This window comes from Seriola lalandi, unplaced genomic scaffold (assembly GCF_002814215.2).
Source record: "Seriola lalandi dorsalis isolate HSWRI2012SDOR001 ecotype SW California unplaced genomic scaffold, Sedor1 jcf7180002054690, whole genome shotgun sequence".
NCBI classification, from domain to species: domain Eukaryota; kingdom Metazoa; phylum Chordata; class Actinopteri; order Carangiformes; family Carangidae; genus Seriola; species Seriola lalandi.
In genome coordinates, this window is record NW_019525243.1 from 460378 (window position 1) to 480234 (window position 19857).

At 36.3% G+C, this 19857-nt stretch overlaps 3 protein-coding genes across 5 annotated transcripts in view; all 3 read left to right on the top strand.

Moving 5' to 3' along the window:
* Positions 1–4732, top strand: part of LOC111667538 (nuclear GTPase SLIP-GC-like) — a 15444-nt gene extending 10712 nt beyond the window's left edge. Inside the window, exons 13-24 of the mRNA XM_023423272.2 lie at positions 76–169; positions 250–337; positions 530–651; positions 959–1132; positions 1226–1383; positions 1680–1797; positions 1938–2046; positions 2170–2303; positions 2568–2649; positions 2747–2828; positions 2935–2983; positions 3154–4732. Of these exons, the coding sequence (XP_023279040.1) occupies positions 76–169; positions 250–337; positions 530–651; positions 959–1132; positions 1226–1383; positions 1680–1797; positions 1938–2046; positions 2170–2303; positions 2568–2649; positions 2747–2828; positions 2935–2974 (1201 nt within the window). The 3' untranslated portion in view covers positions 2975–2983; positions 3154–4732. The remainder of the gene's footprint in view (positions 1–75; positions 170–249; positions 338–529; positions 652–958; positions 1133–1225; positions 1384–1679; positions 1798–1937; positions 2047–2169; positions 2304–2567; positions 2650–2746; positions 2829–2934; positions 2984–3153) is intronic.
* Positions 4733–7933: 3201 nt separating this feature from the next.
* LOC147818132 (uncharacterized) lies at positions 7934–14793 on the top strand. 3 transcript variants are annotated; one of them, XM_087178531.1, is made up of 8 exons: positions 7934–8039; positions 9025–9106; positions 9548–9666; positions 10074–10155; positions 10332–10450; positions 10727–10840; positions 11356–11424; positions 11613–14793. In XM_087178531.1, exons 2-8 carry the CDS (start codon positions 9034–9036, stop codon positions 13758–13760), a joined length of 2724 nt encoding a protein of 907 aa, XP_087034657.1. In that variant the 5' UTR covers positions 7934–8039; positions 9025–9033; the 3' UTR covers positions 13761–14793. The 3 variants fall into 3 exon arrangements, with proteins under 3 accessions (XP_087034657.1, XP_087034659.1, XP_087034658.1); XM_087178533.1 differs by having other exon boundaries at positions 10754–10840; XM_087178532.1 differs by having other exon boundaries at positions 9028–9106.
* A 610-nt stretch (positions 14794–15403) lies between these two features.
* The window catches only part of LOC111667537 (nuclear GTPase SLIP-GC-like), a 12755-nt gene continuing 8301 nt past the window's right edge, over positions 15404–19857 (top strand). The window contains exons 1-8 of the mRNA XM_023423270.2: positions 15404–15587; positions 16760–16841; positions 17239–17351; positions 17564–17611; positions 17741–17770; positions 18270–18303; positions 18463–18555; positions 18969–19062. Coding sequence (XP_023279038.1) covers positions 16775–16841; positions 17239–17351; positions 17564–17611; positions 17741–17770; positions 18270–18303; positions 18463–18555; positions 18969–19062 — 479 coding nt within the window. The 5' untranslated portion in view covers positions 15404–15587; positions 16760–16774. The remainder of the gene's footprint in view (positions 15588–16759; positions 16842–17238; positions 17352–17563; positions 17612–17740; positions 17771–18269; positions 18304–18462; positions 18556–18968; positions 19063–19857) is intronic.

The window sequence follows — 19857 nt, forward strand, 5'->3', positions numbered from 1 at the left end:
TTAATATTGCCATTGTATATTACCATCCTATATTTTTAAACAGAGTTGCCACTTGAAACAAATCTTTTTTTATAGATCAGCAGCTGGTGATTATGCTCTCATACTTAAAAGAAACATGGAAGCCAAGGAAACAGTGATGACAGAATTCAGAAAACAAACCAAGATTAAGGTGAGTTAGATAGACTGCAAGAATATCTTCTACAACTGCAAGACTATGTTAAAATAAAAAAAACTTTTTGTCTTTTTCAGAAACACTTCAGTGATGAGTATTTTAAAGTGTTCACAGTGAGCTCCAAAGAGTTTCTGAAAAACAAACGTCTAAGACGAGATGACACCGGTAGGTGAGGTCTCCATGATAGAAAATGTGTAGCTCAAATATGTATTTTGCTTTAGTTTATTTTCACCACTTAAGTTAAAAAAAACAAAAAACTAACAATCAAAATTTAAGTTTTGTAAATATGTCAAACACAATTATTATTATTATTATTATTATTATTATTATTTTGTTTTATTTTTTATTTTTTTACAGAAATACCCAAACTGCAGGAATTTCTGCAAGATCTCAATGACTGTCACTCAGTGACATTAAACTATGTGTCTGGAGCTTATGGGATTCTCTCTCTGATTCAAGGGGCGAGATGCAGGGAAGTGGTAAGATCAAGTAATAAAACCTCTTTCATTGTGTTTAATCATCTGATTTGTTATTAATGTTTCCAGAAAATAATGATATTCATAGCAAGTGATTAACTACAATCAAATGCAGTGAAAACATGGAAAGTCAAATGACTGACTTCTTACTGACTAATGGAGTATCCACATCTTAATGGCAATTAAATACCCCTACAGATAATTTTAGCCATTAAGGTTGTTGATTTACTGGAATTGGGTAACAGTAATTAACAGGTGTTCATACTCAAGACCAACAGGATTTCATGAGTAAATGTGTGTTGGTTTTTAGGCTTGCAAAAAAATTGATGCGTGCACAGACCTTGAAGAAAACATGAAGAAGGAACTTGATGAAGTCACAAAAGCCATTGAAGAGTCTTATAAGACTTTTGAAAAATGCCTTACTGAGGGGGTTGAAAAAGCAAAAAGTTCATGTGAAGGAAACTTGAAGTCCGTCTTGTATTCTGTATGTATTTTAACTATATTTCTATTTAAACAACACATTTTTCTCTTATATGTTAAAATGTCTTTAAAGGTATTTTTTTCTGTTTTTTCATAGAAATCAGGTCGCGGTTTTCACAAGATATTGAAGTGTGTAGTTGAGAACAATGGAACCTACAAGCCAAAAAAAACACAAAGGAAAGAAATAAACCTCAACGAGAAGTTAAGTTCATGCCTGACTGACAGCATTGATGAGGAATTCAGGAAGACCTTCCCGTAAGAAATGACTTACTGAGGACATAAAAGCCTTTGTTGGCCCATTTACAAACTAAAGAGAATGTCTAGGATTAAGCAATTCTGCCTTATACAAATGATGCATTGTAATATAATCTAAGAGCTATAGTTCTGCACTTGCTTCCGATTCTTGAAGACATTTCATCTCTCATCTGAAAGGCTTCCTATCAGATGAAAGATACCATGACCTGGATGACTGACAATCTTCAAAGTCAGTATATTTATACAAATTATTTTTTCAAATATATTAAACATTTAAACTTGTTAACATTTTTCAGAAATCAACAAAAATGTGGACCATTCAAAGGAGCCATCATTGCATTTTCACTGGACACAGAGAAGCTGATGCAAAAGTACAAAGAGGTCGAGCTACAGCTGACTTTTCTCCACACAGAGGTAAAACAAGTTAATATTATGTTAAGTTAATATTATCATCCTATATTCCATATTCCAACAAGGCATATATATACATAGATATGTGTATATATACTGTATATGTATATATGTTGCTCTATACTCTGTGTTTTCTCTTTAAGGAGGAAAAGATTAAGATGAAACTCAACAAAAAAATCCGGGAGCATAAGAAAACAATCTACAGCAGTCTGACAGGGACAATCGAGGCAAAAATGCATGAATGTTATAAAAGTAATAAAGAAGATCATGATATATACAAACTGTGACTATAATAATACACATTCATTCACTCATCCACTCATCATGTTTGTGCAAAAACATCATGTTTGACAACAGTTTTCTCTTTTATTGTAGAAGCAGCAGAATTTAGTGGACAGGGCTCACTGGAGAAGATGAGGGAAACCATTAAGACGCATGTACATGAGTCAAAGAACACCATGTTTGATCAGGCTAAAGCTCATATGTTGATGCAACTGAATAAATTAAAGGTTTGTTATATTTGATATATAAAACAGAATGATTTAGTAAAATATGTTGTGCTGTACATGTTTATCTTTACCCATGATTCTAGGTCATCATCTACATATAATTTACATGATTTATCATTATAAGGCAGAAACACAAAACCTATGCAGGAATGAACTATTTTGCAGAATCTGAAAACAGTTAATTGTATGATTTAATAACTGTTGAACAGAATATTTGCCTGTGTGGGTGATAAGTAATGATGAGTGATTTTGATGCTGCATTAGGAGAATATCCTGGTAGAACTGGAGAAAACCTTGAAGAAATCAATTGAGTTGTCACTGAAGACAGATGATTACTCAATCCCAGGTAGAGAACATATCAAATTAAAAGCATTTGTTTAGATCACTGAGAAGTTTGTAAATATATCACTGAAATTAATAAATCATCAAATTTTTTTTTTTAGATGTTGCAGCAGAGCTTGACCTGGTGAAGACACACTACAATGAAGTGAGCAGCAGCCCAGATGAAGAAATGTCACTACTTGGGTAAAACTTTTGTCTAAATGTCTCCATAACGTTTTCTAAAGGGTGTGGATTATGAGATGTTTTTATTCTGAATTATTCTTATTATTCTGAATCTGAATTACTCTAGCTCTGATCCACCCGGCCCATCCGCTGCTCCGAGTCTGTGACTTCCGCAGGTACGTTGTTTATCCAAACCGAGCGTTCAAACAGATGGTAGGAGTTTGTGTTCCAGTGTGCGCAGCTGTCCTCACATTTGTAGGGCAAATGTTCAGTAATGGTTGATGTGATTTGTTATCACTGTTCAATGTCACAACTCTGCTGTTAATCTCTCTGATGGATGTTTCAGGTTTGCTCAGTGGAGAGAAGCAGCAGAGGTCTGATGACCCACTGAATGTCCCTGCAGGCATGAGGTCTCGGGATTGGTTCCCAACCATGTTCAAGTTTTTATTCTTCTTCTTCTTCTTGATGAGTCTTCGTTTGTTGTGTACTTTTATTTTTTTTATTTTTCCTTTGGAGATTACATGCAGAGATTACAGATTTTTTTGGTAGGACATTTTTGTCATTAACTGAGGCAGGTGGCTGATATGCAGAGGTCCACAATCTGATTCCATCCAGGAACATTGTGGTTTACATGGTACATGTCTATGCTGCCAGGCCACTATGATGCCCCAAAGGTTTTGTTTTTTAATGATTGAACGCCTTTATATAACACATTTTCATGTTTTTCTGTCATGATTTTATTATATGACTTTAGTGTTGGTTGACTGGGAGAGGAGTGCCGCTGATTTTATGATTGTTTAAATTAAACCTTGAAGCTTGAATACAAGGTTTCACATAAAATTTAGGCTTTTTAAGTAATGATCTTGTATTGAATTGTTTTTCATTCTTAAAAGTAATCTGCACTGACTCTAAATGCAAATTTTTTCGTATAGTATAATGTACGATAAAGCTCAATAAGGTTCTTTTTTGAATATAAAGTGCTGCATGTAATTTCTTTGTCATTGTAAAATGATATAAAAGCTGCTCTGTTCAGCAATTCTGTTCTCCCTCACAGTTCTCCCTTCTCTGTAGAAGAACCCAAACTTGACCTGCATATCTCTGATACCTGACCTGCCATCAACAAAAGATCAATAGCCTAGAGAAAGAGCAAACATGGAGGTTAAATAGAAAAATATTTAATCAGAAAGAAATATATGTGCGTAACCTCGGCCATTTAATTATTAAATATCCATGGAAATTATGATCTGTTTCTTGATTGTGTTGAGTTATATTTAATAAAATTGTATAATAAGTTATATGTACAAAATGAGACTTAATGATTGTGTTGATTCATTTTAAGAACCTTTTAATAATAATGTTTAAGAAAGTATTAATGATAATGTTTGAAAGATGAATAGAAGTGTTAAATAGTTATTAAAATAGATAGAGAGAAGTGAAAGAACTGAAGCTAACTAGACACAGATGGCTGCGAAAATGAGAAGTTCCTTGATGAAAAGAAGGTTTGGTCAGCAACAATAAGAGAAACTGATGTTCTAAAACATCCTGTACACTTGGTCCATGATCTGAGTGAAGCAATAGAATTTATGACATTGGGGATATTTGCGTCATGTAGCCACCTTCTTGTGTCACAAAGCTGATCCTGCATCTGTCGCTCCAACTGACTGACCTGATGATTACAAATGTAAAATGTCTTTGTAGTGATCGTCACAAAGATATGAAAACCCTCGATTTTATAAAAGTAGGTTTGTATTAGAAAGACGCTTTTCTCTCTAACTCCATCTGTCTGATATGTATAGTTGGTCATATCTATAAAAGCCTAATTTACATTAGCTCCTGTTTACTATGTATAAGTTAATGCAGTACATGTTAGTACAAATTCTGTAAATCCTGTAACCATTTCAAATTAAAAGCCCCCTGGCATTTCAGTGGACAGAATCCCTTTATTTCTAAACAGGGCTTTTATTGCTGTTCTGCAGTAAACATATTGTCTTATTTCCATTTGCTGGTGTTTCAGTCATTTACATGCTATTCAAATCTGCTTGTTTCTTTAGCTTAGCAGTCACTGATGGCTTCTCTCTCTCCTTTTTCTCTCTCTCTCTCTCTCTCTCTCTCTCTCTCTCCCTCTCCTTCCCACTCTCCTGCTGTCTCTGTTCCATGTGTCTTATATTTAGTTATTCCGCTGCGTCCTTTAGTAATAAAGACACATGTGATGAAATTAGTTTATTTGCTGTAATGGAGGCAAGGCACAGTGAATTGGAAGCACTACTCAACTTCCCTGCAGCTCCTGAGCAGCCAGGAAATAAGGGAGTGGCTGCGGGACTGCCTGCAGCAAGGGTGTAGCCATCCCCACCATCAGCGCTCCCAGGCTTCATATTGGTATCAACATGTTCCAGAGCATTTTTAACCTCATATGAACCATAACCTGTTCATCCTGTTTCAGTCCAGTTCACCCACTTTAAAAAAAGACATACTTCATTTTTCCACGTATAACAAGTGATTGTTAGCAGAGTAGATAGTTTTGGTTTTATCTGCTGAATTTTTTAGACGCCTGTCTCTCAAACGACAAAATCCCCCAGACTTCACTGTCAGCTGTATTGTACAGGAAGTACTTTACTAAAGAAGTAGTGCAAAAGTCTGTGGATTGTCCTGAGCAATGACACATTGTTTCTGGAAAGACATGTTGCTGTTGACTTTTTCAGCTGTAATGTCTCAATGCGTCATTCAGCACAACCAAATTCCATTCACATTTATTTTCCAAAAGACACAAAACCAGTTTTGAAATATGGCACATACTTGTGCTCTGGTGCTAATCTGATTATTTTTGTCTTATTTCACAAGCAGAAATACATTTTCTACTTCAGGATCCTGCTGTGAAGTGGTTAATCTCATACGCCCTTAAGGTTACTTCCTCTTCAGGATAATCAGCCTGCATCCTTTTTTTGCATAAATTTGTTTTTGCCTGTGAGCAAAGGTGATTACTCTGCTGATAATGTATGCACCAGGAAGTTATATAATGATCTGCACACACAAAAGGAAATATTTTCATATTTATTCAAATGGCTTCACTGAGAAGAACAACAGCACTATACTTTCCTGGTTGACCTGACAGGATTTCATGATCTTGTGATTGCAGCACTTAGATCAAATATCTCCACATTACAGTGGTCAAAGTGAGAACCACTGCTCTGAGAAACAAAATGTTTAATTCAGATACAAATTGTTCTCAAACATTATGAGGCTGTCTTCTCATGCAGCACTTCCAGAGCATTTCTAACCTCATATGAACCAAAACCTGTTTATGCTGTTCTAGTTCACTTCACCAAATTTACAAAAAGACATACTTTATTTTTCCACGTATACCAAGTGATTGCTAGCAGAGTAGATAGTTTTGGTTTTATCTGCTGAATTTTTTAGATGCCTGTCTCTCAAATCCCACAGACATCCCAATGATCCCACATCATTCAGCACAAACCAAATTCCATTCACATTTATTTTCCAAAAGACACAAAACCAGTTTTGAAATATGGCACATACTTGTGGTCTGGTGCTAATCTGATTATTTTTGTCTTATTTCACAAGCAGAAATACATTTTATACTTCAACATCCTTTGATAGAAAGCAACTTTTATTAAAACAAAACAAAAAACTTTGAAGTGAATACAAGTCTGTGTGATCTCTGGATTCCTACTCTAGCTGCAGCGTATTCATGAAATACTGATATGTTGTAGTTATAATTGCGAAATGAATGAAGAATGAAAACCTGAAAGTACTCGTTCTACAGAAAAAGTGACCTGTAACTGATTCTTAATATTGATGCAACAATTTATAAATAGCATTTTACTATTGAATTTCAGATAGATTCATTTACTGTTTTTACATTTTGGGATTGTGAGATGATTAATGGGGTACAAAAGAAGAATTGTCTGAATGTTTGTGCTATGCTATTGGAGTCATTGTGGTGCAGCTGTATGACATTATATGACAGATTGTTCAGCAAAGTTTTTTTTAAGATAAACACAAGAAGCTTGTGCTACAGAAAATGGACCAGACTCAGTGAATAAACATTACATGAAATACTTTTTAAGAGCTGAATGCACAGATCAGCTTAAAGCTTTCTTTTAGAGGATACGGGATCAGGAGTGGTCCCTGGATGGCAGTATTGTCTCATGGTGGATATTTATCTCAGAACTGATAAAACACATCTCAGCTCCCTTTTGAGCTAGAATGAATTCTGGACTACAATTCATAAAAATCTTTCCAGAATAATGATAAGTGGGTTTGTACATTTGTCAATTGAACATTTAATTCAATGATATTTCAAACAGGCTTTGAAAGTGTGGAATACTGGTTATTATATGATTTATTGTGGGAATCTGTGATTCTTCTTGAGACGCCCCTTTAGGTGTGAGAGGGCAGGAGAGGGTGTTGGATGTGATTGCAATGTTTTCTTTCTTTGTGAATCTATTAAGTACATGGTGTCAATAGATGAGTTTGTAGTTTCCTTAATGGTGCTTAAGGTTCTTTTCATGTTGCTTTTGTGTGGAAATGGAAACCACATATCAGTTCCAGGTGAACCTCATAGTTGCAACATGAACGCATTGAACGAATTTTTTGTGGGTGTTGATTCAGGATGAGTTCCATGAACTAGCTGTAAATTCCAGTGACGTATTAAAAGCTGCTAACATCTGCTATCTATTTGAATATTTTATTATAGAGTCCAAAGTGGGCCTATCTAGAGAAACAGAGGAGTGGATTCACTTTGGTTCAAAAGTGGGAACAAAACGTAAGTACATCTTAACTAGCAAATACTATTTTTGATTTATTGAAATATTGTGCTGCACATATCAGAAGTTTAATTTTGGTTCATAAAGTCAATGCTAATACAGTTGTGTTAACTTCCTATACAAGGCAAAAGTATCATGATCTGCCGCTCTTAGTGACTTAGTTTGCGCTCTATTTATTTCCAGTTTTTTTTATTATTACTTACTTTGCCTACCTAGTTTTTCTGCCTGTGTGATCATCTGCCCCGCCCAGATTCATGCTTCCTTTGTTTTCTGATAAGATAAAACACACTACCTGATACTACCATTACACACGGCACTAATGTAGTAGTAACTGCCTCATTAATCCATGTGATCTCTGTCAGTGCAGGGAGGGGACAATTGGAGTCCGAAGTAGCCAAAGAACCAGAAGAGTCGATTCATTTGGTTTCAAAAGTGGGAACAACAAAACGTAAGTGCATCTTTATAGCAAATACTATTATTGTTTTGAATTTTGGTTTATAAAGTCAGGGCTAGTTAAGATAATATATTTGTGTTTCCTTCTTCAAGGCAAACAGTGCACAAAACCTGAAGGTCTATGGTCTCTCTTATTTTATTACCAAGGAAAAGCCCTTCTGCTTTTCTTGACATGTTGCAGACTTTGTTCTCCAGAGGACCACAGCAGGAAAAACCAAACAAGTTCTCATAAAAGCTGCATGTGAATGACATAAACAATTCATCAAACATTATATAAAGAACACAGTATGTAGGCAAAGCTCTACCAGTTAATCAAGTCTACAGAGATCTGTCTGAATACTTCCTTGACATAACCTATTATGTAAAATCAGATTGAAACAACATTTAAATATCAGACAGAAGTGGAATCTACATTGACACCCAACACTGAAACCAAATTAAAAAAGCGTTCGTTATGTCAGCAGACCTCCAGCCCTTTCCAAAAATATTTTGAATGAATTTAGACAAAATTAAGTTATGTTTGGCACAGTTATTGGCAGATTAGTGATAGTATGTTTTATAATGACTCTCAAAAGCATCAACGTAATTCAGCATTCTTTTCCTTAAATTTTAACTTTGGAGAAGTAATTAAGTTGTGAAATTACCACAGGGCATGAACAGACTAAATTAATAGTACTAGAAAAGTAACCAAATGTATGAGGCTACATTAATTTGAAGTAATTACAACAATTACAGTACTTATTGCATTTTTAACAGGGTAATTAGAAATTTGTAACCTATTAGATTTATTACATTCACATTCCCAACACTGTGGATTAACCAGCTAATTGACGGACAAACACCATCCATAGAGCAGTGCCACCAGCTTTACTAGAAATGTGTGGCAGGAGAAATTAGGCACCTCAAAGTGAGTGATTTTGATTGTTCAATCATACTTTTAATATTAACCAATCAAGAATAATTATTGACCATTTTTACAGCAGATATTCATGGAGACACCTGCCTTTGTCCGGGACAGCTTAAGTGAATGGGGCCTCAGTGAGTTCATACAGAGATTTGAAGGTACTGTAATACCATCCTGCTTTACTGAGGACGATTAAGTCTGCAACTGAAATTGCAGCAGAGTGATGACACGTTCTTGGTTTTTGTATATGTAGGTAATTGTGTTTCACTAAATGTATATCAATTTTATATTCTATATTGAGTCGGCCAAATTACTAACGAGTGACAAATAACTAGAGTGTTTGTCTTTGTTCAGTGTGTACAATTAAGCTACAGTGTAAAATAATTTTATAATGGCTCCAACATAACTCCTCTAGGATCTCTGTACACTGAAATGTAAAAGTATATATTCAGTCAATCTGGGTTCCTACATTAGGAATCAGGAGAAATTACCTCTTATCAGGGTCATTCCCAATAAAGGAAAGTTGACATGTTTAAAAGCTTTTTGAAAACAGGACCCTATGTGCAGTCATCATAATTAATCAGATTTTTTTTTTCCAGATGAAGCCATTGATAAGGAAACGTTCCTAAATCTTGGAGATTCAAGCAGCATTAATGCCTTGATTCCTAAAATTGGACCAAGAGCAAAATTCAGAAAGAGACTCAAAGAATACTTACAGGTAATGTGTTCTGCTGAGAAGATTTCTTACTGCGTGAATGTCTAGTCAGTTTATTCTCTTTCCAGACCACTCAACAAGTGAAATATTTTGTTTACTGTAGTTTTTCTATCAGTTCTAAAATTGCTTATTACTTTAACGCTTACTTTACTCATAGCCAATTTAAGCAACCACAGCAAATGATATGATTATATTTCTGGCCATATACAGTATAAAAACAATTTCAGTTTAATACATTTATATTTCAGACCACTGGAAGGTAAAAATATGGATTAACAAACATAACAAGCTTTTTCTGTGTTGTTGTCTATTTTATGTAGATGTTATATAAATTACATTGATGATTTATTAAATATTAATAATACTCTATAAATAGTTTAAGCAATAAAATAATTGTCTGTTTCCTGCAGATGAATTCCATGGAGACATGTGATTTTGTCCGGGTTAAATTAACTGAATGGGGTCTCAGTGAGTTGATTCAAACATTTGAAGGTAAAGTATTGGATAACAGTTCTGCTTTGGTGAGCACATACTGTATATTGACATTAGTTAAATGTGCTATTAATGAAAAACAACTGCAGTACAACACCATACCCTTGAAAATTTCGGTGTGTGACTCTTTATAGGAAACTGGAGCAGGTTTAATTTGAATATGTTTTTCATGTCAGACCAAGGCATTGATAAGGAAACTTTCCTAAGTCTTGAGGATTCAGGCAGTATCAATGTCTTGATTCCTAAAGCTGGACCAAGAGTAAAATTCAGGAAGCGACTCAGAGAATACGTACAGGTAATGTTTTGCTTTGTTCTACGAAAGTCATTCATTACGAAGACATTCTGCCCCTACGTTTGCGCACACATGCTGGCTTTCACAAGTGTCACAAGTGTCTGTCTTGAGTTTGTCATAAAAAGACAAGAATGATTTTACGTTTCCAATGTATGAGAATATGTCTGCAGCAAATACAACTTTGTTTTAAAATACTGATTAAGTAAGGTGCTGGTAAAAAACAATTTGACTTCAAATAAGTGAAAAAGGTATTAATGCAGCAGATCACATTTGTTTCAGCATGTGGTGCATGCGTCCCCACTTCAGGCCAAGAGAGGAAGGTATGCTGATTTTCCTGAAATGATGGACATTGACAGTGACACAAACTCAGAGCAAGAGGACTTCTGTGAAATGGTTAGTTCTGAAATAACCCAGGCAAACTCAACAGAATTGCACTCAGATTGTGCTCTTTTAAAGGAATAGTTCTGCATTTTGGGAAATACACGTACTTGCTTTCTTGCTGAGAGTTGGATGAGAAGAATCTCTCATGTGTGTAAAGTAAAATTAGAGGAGCTTGAAGTTGGATTTTATTACCTATGGGCAGAGCCAGGTCAAATGTTTCCCCCTGTTACTTGTCTTTGTGCTAAGCTATCCAGCTACTGGTTGCAATTTCATATTTACTGCAAAACACAAGAGTGGTATCATTCCTCTCATCTAACTCTTGGAAAACAAGATACCCATCTTTCACCCATTAGACTTTTTCAAACAAAGCAGCAGATGCAGAAACATTCATCATGTACAAAGTCGATTTGACTTCTCCAATGTTATACCGTTGTCTTTGCAAAACATCATTTGTGTACTCAAGGCCTTGATAACTCCCCTTGGTAAACTGCAGGCTGCAGGTTTTAATCTAATATTCTTTAATGCAGGTACCAACCATTTTTCCATGCAACTTTGAGTCTGCTTCAACATCTGACACAGACAGTGACAATGATATGGTAAGGCGTTATACTGTAAAGCCCACCCACCCCTAATAATTACAGTAATAATTATCAACAGTTCACAGTTTTTCTGTGGACTGGCTGGTCCTCATGTAATTTAAATCCAATCGGGGTCCTTTTGACTGTTAACGGATGTTTATTCAAATTGTGTTATGCATATGATAATATTTGTTTTGTCTTTGCAGAGTGAGGAGCCAATTTACCCTGGTGCAGCAGTAACTCAAGGACAAGGCCTACTTGCTGTTATTCTCTTCATTCTGCGTCATCAACTAACTGCGGCTGTTACCAGTGACTTAATGGGTTTACTGAATTTTCTCATCTCTAACCTGGTTGTTGCCTCTAGGTTTCTTTTGAAGATTCCCCTGTCTACTATGTTTTACTGTCAAGGCTGTCAAAATTACATGGGAAAAAATCCTGATGATGCTTCTTGTCTGCACTGTGGCAAAATGTTCGACAAAATAAGTAGTACTCAGGGTGGACACTTCTTTTTGTCTGCATCGCTGAAGGACCTTCTGAAAGATGTCCTTAAGAACCATGGCACTGAGTTATTACCTAAAACAGTCAACCATGGCCATGACATTAAAGATGTGATGGATGGGATGATGTACCAGAATCTGCTAAAACAAGGTGTATTGTCTGCAGATGACCTTACACTGTCTTGGAACTGTGATGAAGTGCCAATTTTTAAACTATCCACATACACAGTTTGGCCTCTTCAGTTTACTATTAATGAACTTCCATACACACAGAGAATGGAAAATATGATAGTTGCAGGACTTTGGTTTGGCCCAGAAAAACCTAAGATGAACACATTTCTAAAGCCTTTCATAGATGAATGCTGTGATTTAGCCCAAAATCCATTTCAGTGGGAAGACAGCAGTGGCACAGTTCACTCCTCAAAAGTCTTCTCCTTGGTTTGCTCCTCTGACGCTGTGGCAAGGCCACTCCTCCGGAACTGCAAACAATTCAATGGAGAATACGGTTGTGACTGGTGTTTACACCCTGGCACGGTGGTCAAAAAGGGCTCCGGATCCACGAGGTCCTACCCATATGATGAAGTGCAACAAGCAACAAGGTCAAACGAAATGTTTAGGGACAATGCAAGACAGGCTGAAAACTCAAAACCGCAAAACGGAGTTAAAGGATTGTCCTTGCTCTCCACTCTGCCCTTGTTTGACATTGTGTTTGGATTTGTACCCGAGTACATGCACTCAGTTCTTCTTGGTGTGTGTAAACAGCTTATGTCTCTGTGGTTAAACCCAGATAACTCTATGAAACCATGGCATGTAGGTCAGCAGATTTCTCAGATGGATTCTCGTCTTCTCCGTCTGAAGCTGCCATTCGACAGAACCAGATCTCCGCGATCACTGAAGTGTAGGGACCATTGGAAAGCATGGGAGTGGCGAGCATTCCTTTTATTTTATGCTGTTAGTGTCCTGCCAGGTATCCTGCCTCCTACGTTTCTGGACCATTATTTTAACTTGTCGTTTGGTATTCACATTCTGCTACAAGAGTCCATATCCCGGCATGACCTTCAGCTGGCCAATGAAGCTTTGGTTCAGTTTGTCATAAACATGAAAGAACTTTATGGTGAAGAAAATGTGTCTTTCAACTGCCATCAGTTAATCCACCTAACTGAGAGTGTGAAGAACTGGGGGCCTCTCTGGGCAACATCAGCATTCAGTTTTGAGAGAAACACTGGATATTTAAGAGCTCTGCTTAGTAGAATAAATAATAACCCTCAGCACATTTACCAGAGTTTTCTCATTTGGCAGCACATACCCAGACACTTAAATTCTTCAGTTTTTAACCTAAGTTCAGATTTTGGTGGAACATTAGCCAAGCTCTCACCTGTCAACGATGGCAGTGGCTCTTCCAAACAAAAGAAAAGACGTCTGGATCTCACAGGATCCATAAAACTAGCAATAGAAGAGCTCTTAAGTCGACCCGTCCTTGTTGGATCAGTAGAAGCTTTAGACAGCATCACTATACGACACATTGACTGTAAACAGTCAGAAAACACAGACTGTGTTATTAAACTCAAGGATGGCTGCTGTGGAGAAATACATCTGATGTTACTTTTGAAGGAGAACTGTGTTTGCACATGTGACTGTTTGTGCCAGGCTATTGCAATCATTGTGGTGCACCCGTATGACATCAAACCTGAAGGACTGTTCAGCAACGTAAGTCCTACCAATACATCAAAGACTATCTTTGTAAGAGCTGAAAGGACAGATCGGCTTAAAGCTTTCTTCTTAGAGGATATTAGGAGTAAATGTTTGTATGTGGATGGTTGGCTCGTGCCTCTACCAAACACATATGAGAGATATTAGTCACTGCACAGCTAAAGTACTTGCAGCAGTAAGGCCCCAAATCATTACTTTCTTGGCATGATAATTGACTTTTTATAGCTACATGACACTTAAAATCATGATTGAGTACAAACAGTAGGTTTGACTTGCCTTGCTGTCAAATTTTTTTGAAATATCATGAACAATCCCTCAGGGTCTCCCTCTTCTTTTTCTGTTTGAATCAAGTCTCCCCAGCTGGTCCCTGTTTTGTTTTTCAATGGGTCCAGCGACCAATCAAAAGCCTGACTGACCCATTGCTCAAGTTGATAAAAGCTGCTTTGTAAAATTGCTTGTGGCAGCAGTTACTTAATGTGAACAGATCGCCTCAGTGTCTCTCTGTTACAGTGTTAATTCGTGTGATATGTGTGATATTTAGCTCTGACAGTTGACTCAGTAATGTTTGGTGTAAAATTTTTTTAAAGTTATTTTTTGGCATTTTTGCGGTGCAGTGAGAGAGAGACAGGAAAGTCAGGGAGAGAGAGGGAATGACACGCAGCAGAGGGCTGCAGGTTGGAGTCAAACTCATGGTCGCTGTGGTTAGGACTAAACCTATGTGGTATGCGCTCCACCAGGTGAGCCACTGAAGCACCAAAGTACTGAAGCGCCTCCTGGTGTAAAGAAATATTAACTTGGCTGAGGCACTAGTTCAGTGGTTCTGAGATCTGGGTAACAGAGGTTATTATAATACAATTAAAAGTAGAGTATTAAATACTGCAGAGAAAAAAGAACAATCAGGCTTCATTTGTAAAATTGTTGCACTGCATGTGTGACTCGCAAATAACAAATAGAAAAACGCTTTATACCGAGTTTCAGCTCAACTTTGTGGTTTTCCATTCTGCAATGTCCCTGTTTTGATTTACTCCATAATAGCTCTTGCGGTGTAAACACACCAGGCAGCTCTTTACAAGGAACAGGCTGCCTGACTGATGACTCTCAACTCATGGACTTGTGGAGGTCAGCCATACTACAGATAGATGTGCGGCATCTAATATGTCTTAAATGTTAACTTTCTGTTTCACTCTGATTTAATTTATTTTATATTCACTATTTTGATATTTTATTGTATTTCTGTATTTAGTGTGATTTCATTTAATTGCAGAGCTCAGCTGTTTTATTTTGATTTTACTTTGATTTTACTCATTTTGTAAATCTGTTTTGGAAAATGCTGTATAAATTAAATGTGATTTAATATCTGTGATTTTACCTGTGATGAGCAGGGAGGGTGTTGTGATGAGCAGGGAGGGTGTTGTGAGGAGTGGGAGAGTTGTGCAGGCACCACAACCAACCAGTAGGAGTCACCAGTGCAGCAACAATGGTGAAAACCCTCCAGTTGTTTCCTAATGTTTTAAGAGCGGCGGAAAATAACAAAGTACATTTACTCAAGTACAGTACTGAAGAGTAATTTGAGATACTGAGCATTTCCTTTTCATGTTTATTTCAATTCAACTACATTTCAGAGGAGACACATTAAAGTTTGGAGAAAATTTAAAAATATAAAGTTTGTGCAACAGAACTTTTTTTTCTTCTTTTCTCCTCCATTAATCAACTCATGATCTCTCAGATATATCTTGTCTCTGGTCTATCATCACTGTACAACTACTGTAGGAACAGTGCACAAATGTACAACTAATGTATGTATTTAGAAGTTTCTGCAATGTCTTTAAAATGTATTTATACATTGCGGAACCTGCACTGTGGGCAGGGAGGAGAGTGCACAGGTGCCGCAGGTGACTGTATATAAGGAAGGGCTCAGAGTAGATCAAGCACCAGTGGAGACATGTTTGAGTGTTAAAGAGGAACTGACGAAATGTGAGTACACTAACTTCAATGCATCACATTCATAACTAGATATATTAAGGAGACACTAAATTAAACAGTAGGATAATATGTAGAGGTCGATGGGCAATTTTGTCTTTATTTTGTATTGACAACCTTATCAGTAATATAATATAGATTTAGTTAGTGACACACTGATGAAATTTTGGTGAAATATAAAAAAGTCATGTGAAAGTTCAAATTCAATTTTTTATAGTTTTAATATATTTCCGGATGTACAATCTGAGTATACCTCCAAAGAGCATCTCTGTTTACCTTTATGACAAAACTGAAAGGTTTTAAAGTGGCAGGAGGTGGTGAGTAACAGGAAGGTACAATAGTTGTGATAAAATTATACAGTTAAACGTCCATCAACCTAACTTTTTTTCTAGAATTAAATGGCCTGATGAATGATGTCCCTTCTTGTGAACCACATATCACAGTAACAACTAAAAAATGACCTTTGGTTAAGCTTGTCCTTGTTTACTCATTTTCTAAGACTACGACTACTAATAAATCTGCTAAACTAAATATATTGTCAATCTGTTTTTTTTTTCTTTTGTATCTGCATTTACTTTCCCAGCTGGTGTATTATAACATTATTTACCAAGATTATTCAGGATTATCAGTATTTAATCTCTCGCTATTACCTGCTCTCAGCATTTGTTTTATGTGAATATTGTTTGATTATCTTTGACATCACAGATTACAGTTACACACATACAGAGGACAGGAAGAGCTGACTTGTTGTGAAATGAATTAAAAGGGAGTGGTTGCTGCTCTGAGGCACCCAAACGAACTGAGCTGTGCTGCAGTTGTGACCCATTTTATAAAGTCTTGGCCAACAACGTTCACAAAACTGAGAAAAGAGAGCAGCTACAATACATTAATGAATTTGCTGTGTTTGCTATTGTGGATTGTGTGTGTGGATTTCCACCCACCTATTCACATGCTAAATCCCTGAACCTATGTCCAACATTTCTGGATGTTGTAATAGTGAATAATTATTTAAGATGTGTTGAAACCTGCATGAGTTACTGATTTACAGACATCATCACTCAATGTATATTTGTTTGGATAGTGTACTGTTGAAACAGTTGATTTTTCAGGTTAGTATACATTCAACATGATGATTGTTTAAATATTGTCATTTGTTTACCTTTCAGTTTCTGTTCCTGGACATGGATGAGTTTGTTTGTAATAAATTAACAGAATGGGGTCTCAGCATGTTGATAGAGAGATTTGAAGGTAAAGTATTACCATGTTTCTTTGGGGGCACAGATATAATACTGATGTGACCTACCAATACGGAAACATCTAAATATCTACTAACATTATATAAACATGCTGCAACTTTGTTGTTCAGTAAAATGCTGACATATCCTTCACAGTTTACATCGAGTTTTAGGAGAGATAAATGTTGACAAATTCTGGTAATTCTTGTCTGTGTTCATGGTGTGTACTTGCAATAAAAAAACATGAATAGGAAGCACTGAAATCAAGCTTGAAAAGTGGAGAATGCTGTTAGCTCTGTGAGGGTGACATGTTCTTCAAGTTGAAACAAAGGGAGTGAAACAGGTGCAAGAACAGCTTTAAGTTGAAATTATCACTTATTTTTCCATGACTGAATATTTTTTAATTACAGATGAAGGCATTGACACAGAAAGTCTTTACTGTCTCGGTGATCAGGAAATTGATGCCTTGATCATAAAACTGGGACCAAGAGCAAAATTCAAGAAGAGACTCAAGTTGTTAAAGGTAAAGTTCTGCATTGTAAAGATACTTTACACAGTTCCTGTGTTTAGTGTCATAAATTCAATTTATGTGGAGACATGCTGTTACAGTTACAGGAGCATGAACTTCTGTTAAATGTTCTGATGACACCTACAGATGGACTCATGGCATTTACTAGAATTAAATAAAACATTCTTTTACTGTTATGGATTAGAAATATTTTCTGTTGTCACTAGGCAGAACAAAACCCAGCACATCAGGAAACAGTTGATTCTTCTGCTCACGTAAGTTGAATACAGTTTCATGCAGTTAGGTGTAATCTAAGACATTTATTGCAGTCATACAGATTTTATTTTCTGTGGTTCATCAAATTTTTACTTGTTACACTTACACTTTATGTTCTGTGTCAACAGGAGCATGAAGAAGCAGCTGATTCTGCTCAGGTAAGGACGACATTGAATTTCACAAGCATGTAAGCAGTGAATGTTCAAAACTGGTGTGTTAACACGGCATTTTATTTTGTCTTAAGATGTAATTAATGTGTTCAGTATTTTCTGTTGCACATTTGACATATTAATGCGGACGTCAAACTGGACGTTTTGGACCAATCCGCTTTCCATACGTTCCTCTATTCTTCAAGCATACACACTTTAGGCAATAAAGTGTCTTTAGAAACAAAGTCATGTTTGACTAATGAATTGTCTCACTGGATCAAAGTGTTGTTGACTGAGGAAATGTGAAATGTGATCATGTGATCACGTGTTAGGCCTTTTCTGGACTCTAATTCCAAGGGTTTTGCCAGACTTATCCCAGAATAGATGAGAACATAAATGTAAATTTTAGTGTGTAAATTGTAAAGATGTGTTTTCAGTTCTCTGTTAGAAGACAAAGCCTGTGTAAATATAATTTCTTAAGAGTCAAATATTTATTTTTCATGCTCAGGTCTGGCCCTCCACCAGTGGCACAAATGATAAAGGTAAGATATCATATATCTTATTAATCACATTTAGTGTTCATTTGTGTTTTAACTATAAAACTATATTGAGACCAAGTTTTAATGTTGTAAGAGGCACATGCAGAAACTTTCCTATTTGGCTTCTGTTTTTTGTAAAAAAAAAAAAAAAAATTCAATAAGGAAAGAGAAAGTTGGATCTTCAGGGCGGGTCCGACGGATGTCAGTCACCAGCCAGTAAACGACGATGTGACAAAAGACTGGGATCATATTCAGGTATTTATATTACTTTCTAAACAATGGAAACCTACAGCCTACTATAGGGTTAAAACTTCTATGTAAAGAAAATTTCCTTGTATATCAAGATTATGTTTCTGTACCTTGGCCACAGAAAATACTTTCTCACTGGCTGACCAGTGTCTCTTATCTCCTCATTACACCTCAGACAGTCAACAGCATACATGTTACTGATGACATTGATGTAAATAAAAACAGCAAGCATCCATAGCAACGTTACATATTTTGGATGATGATTTTGTCCTTTCATGAATGGCCACAGTATAAACATGATGATACACTGAGACACATTGTTTTCCTCCTGTTTTGTTTATCAAGAGACCTCATTGTGCATTAACTGGAAACACTGTTCATGGTTCCTGTTTAATAGTTCTTTACTTTTACTCTGACAGAAGAGATCATACTTTCTGATGTGAAAAACATAATGAACTATGTTCATATGAGACTACAAAATGGAGACAACACAAAGCTCAATGTTTTCCTTAAGTAAGTATTAATGTTTCCATTTTCCAGCACAGTGTCCCACTGGAAATTAAAGCAGTGAGGATACAATCAGTTATTTTCATATGAAAGACTGTCAAGTTCACTGAGTACTGAGCCATGTGTGTTATTTGTTTTAGTGTTATTTGACTGTTTTAGTTTGTTGTAGTAACTAAGCTGAGTGAAACTTAAAAAAAAAATGGGGACAAAAAGTAAATTTTCATTCTGTTATTGGAAAACACTGACACCTGAAGCACATTACTGACTGTGAGTAGGTCTTGGTGACTTAGAAGTCCTCTGGACTGCCTCTTCTCTCAGACTTAGGACCTACTTTTAGCACTGAAATACTTTGTGAATTATTCTTAGAGAAAAAACCTGGGAGTGCTAAAGTTAGGACTGACATGCTACTTGTTTTAAGGAGTGTCTCCTTACTAACAGTCAACCTCAGGATGTTTTGTTAATATGTCAGTTAATCAGTGCCACGGGTGCTCAGCTCCGAGGCACTCCTCTACAGCTAGAATAGCTGAGAGCATCTACTAATATTCCTTCGGGCTTATTATTATTCTTCCGCCAAATTTTGGCGTGTAACTCGTCTTAAATATGTAAGTCCATTTACTGCTTCCTTCGTTGCTTTTTTTTTTGTTCTGTTAAATGAGTGAATGAAGTTGTGACGGTCTCCGCTGAGACAGAGGAGAGGAGAAGCTACTAGCCCTCTCTCGCTGTCACTTTAGTCGCGTTGCTCTCCTCCCCAGTAATGTTAAATTTAGCACAGAAAAAAACATAATAGTGGTAATTTAAATA

What these genes read in the sequence shown, in the direction of transcription:
- LOC147818132 (XM_087178531.1), top strand. Translation starts at nt 9,034, where the DNA reads ATGGAGACACCTGCCTTTGTCCGGGACAGCTTAAGTGAATGGGGCCTC. An exon ending in GACTCAAAGAATACTTACAG is followed by an intron (nt 9,667 to 10,073) that starts GTAATGTGTTCT and finishes TGTTTCCTGCAG; the next exon opens with ATGAATTCCATGGAGACATG. An exon ending in CAGACAGTGACAATGATATG is followed by an intron (nt 11,425 to 11,612) that starts GTAAGGCGTTAT and finishes TTGTCTTTGCAG; the next exon opens with AGTGAGGAGCCAATTTACCC.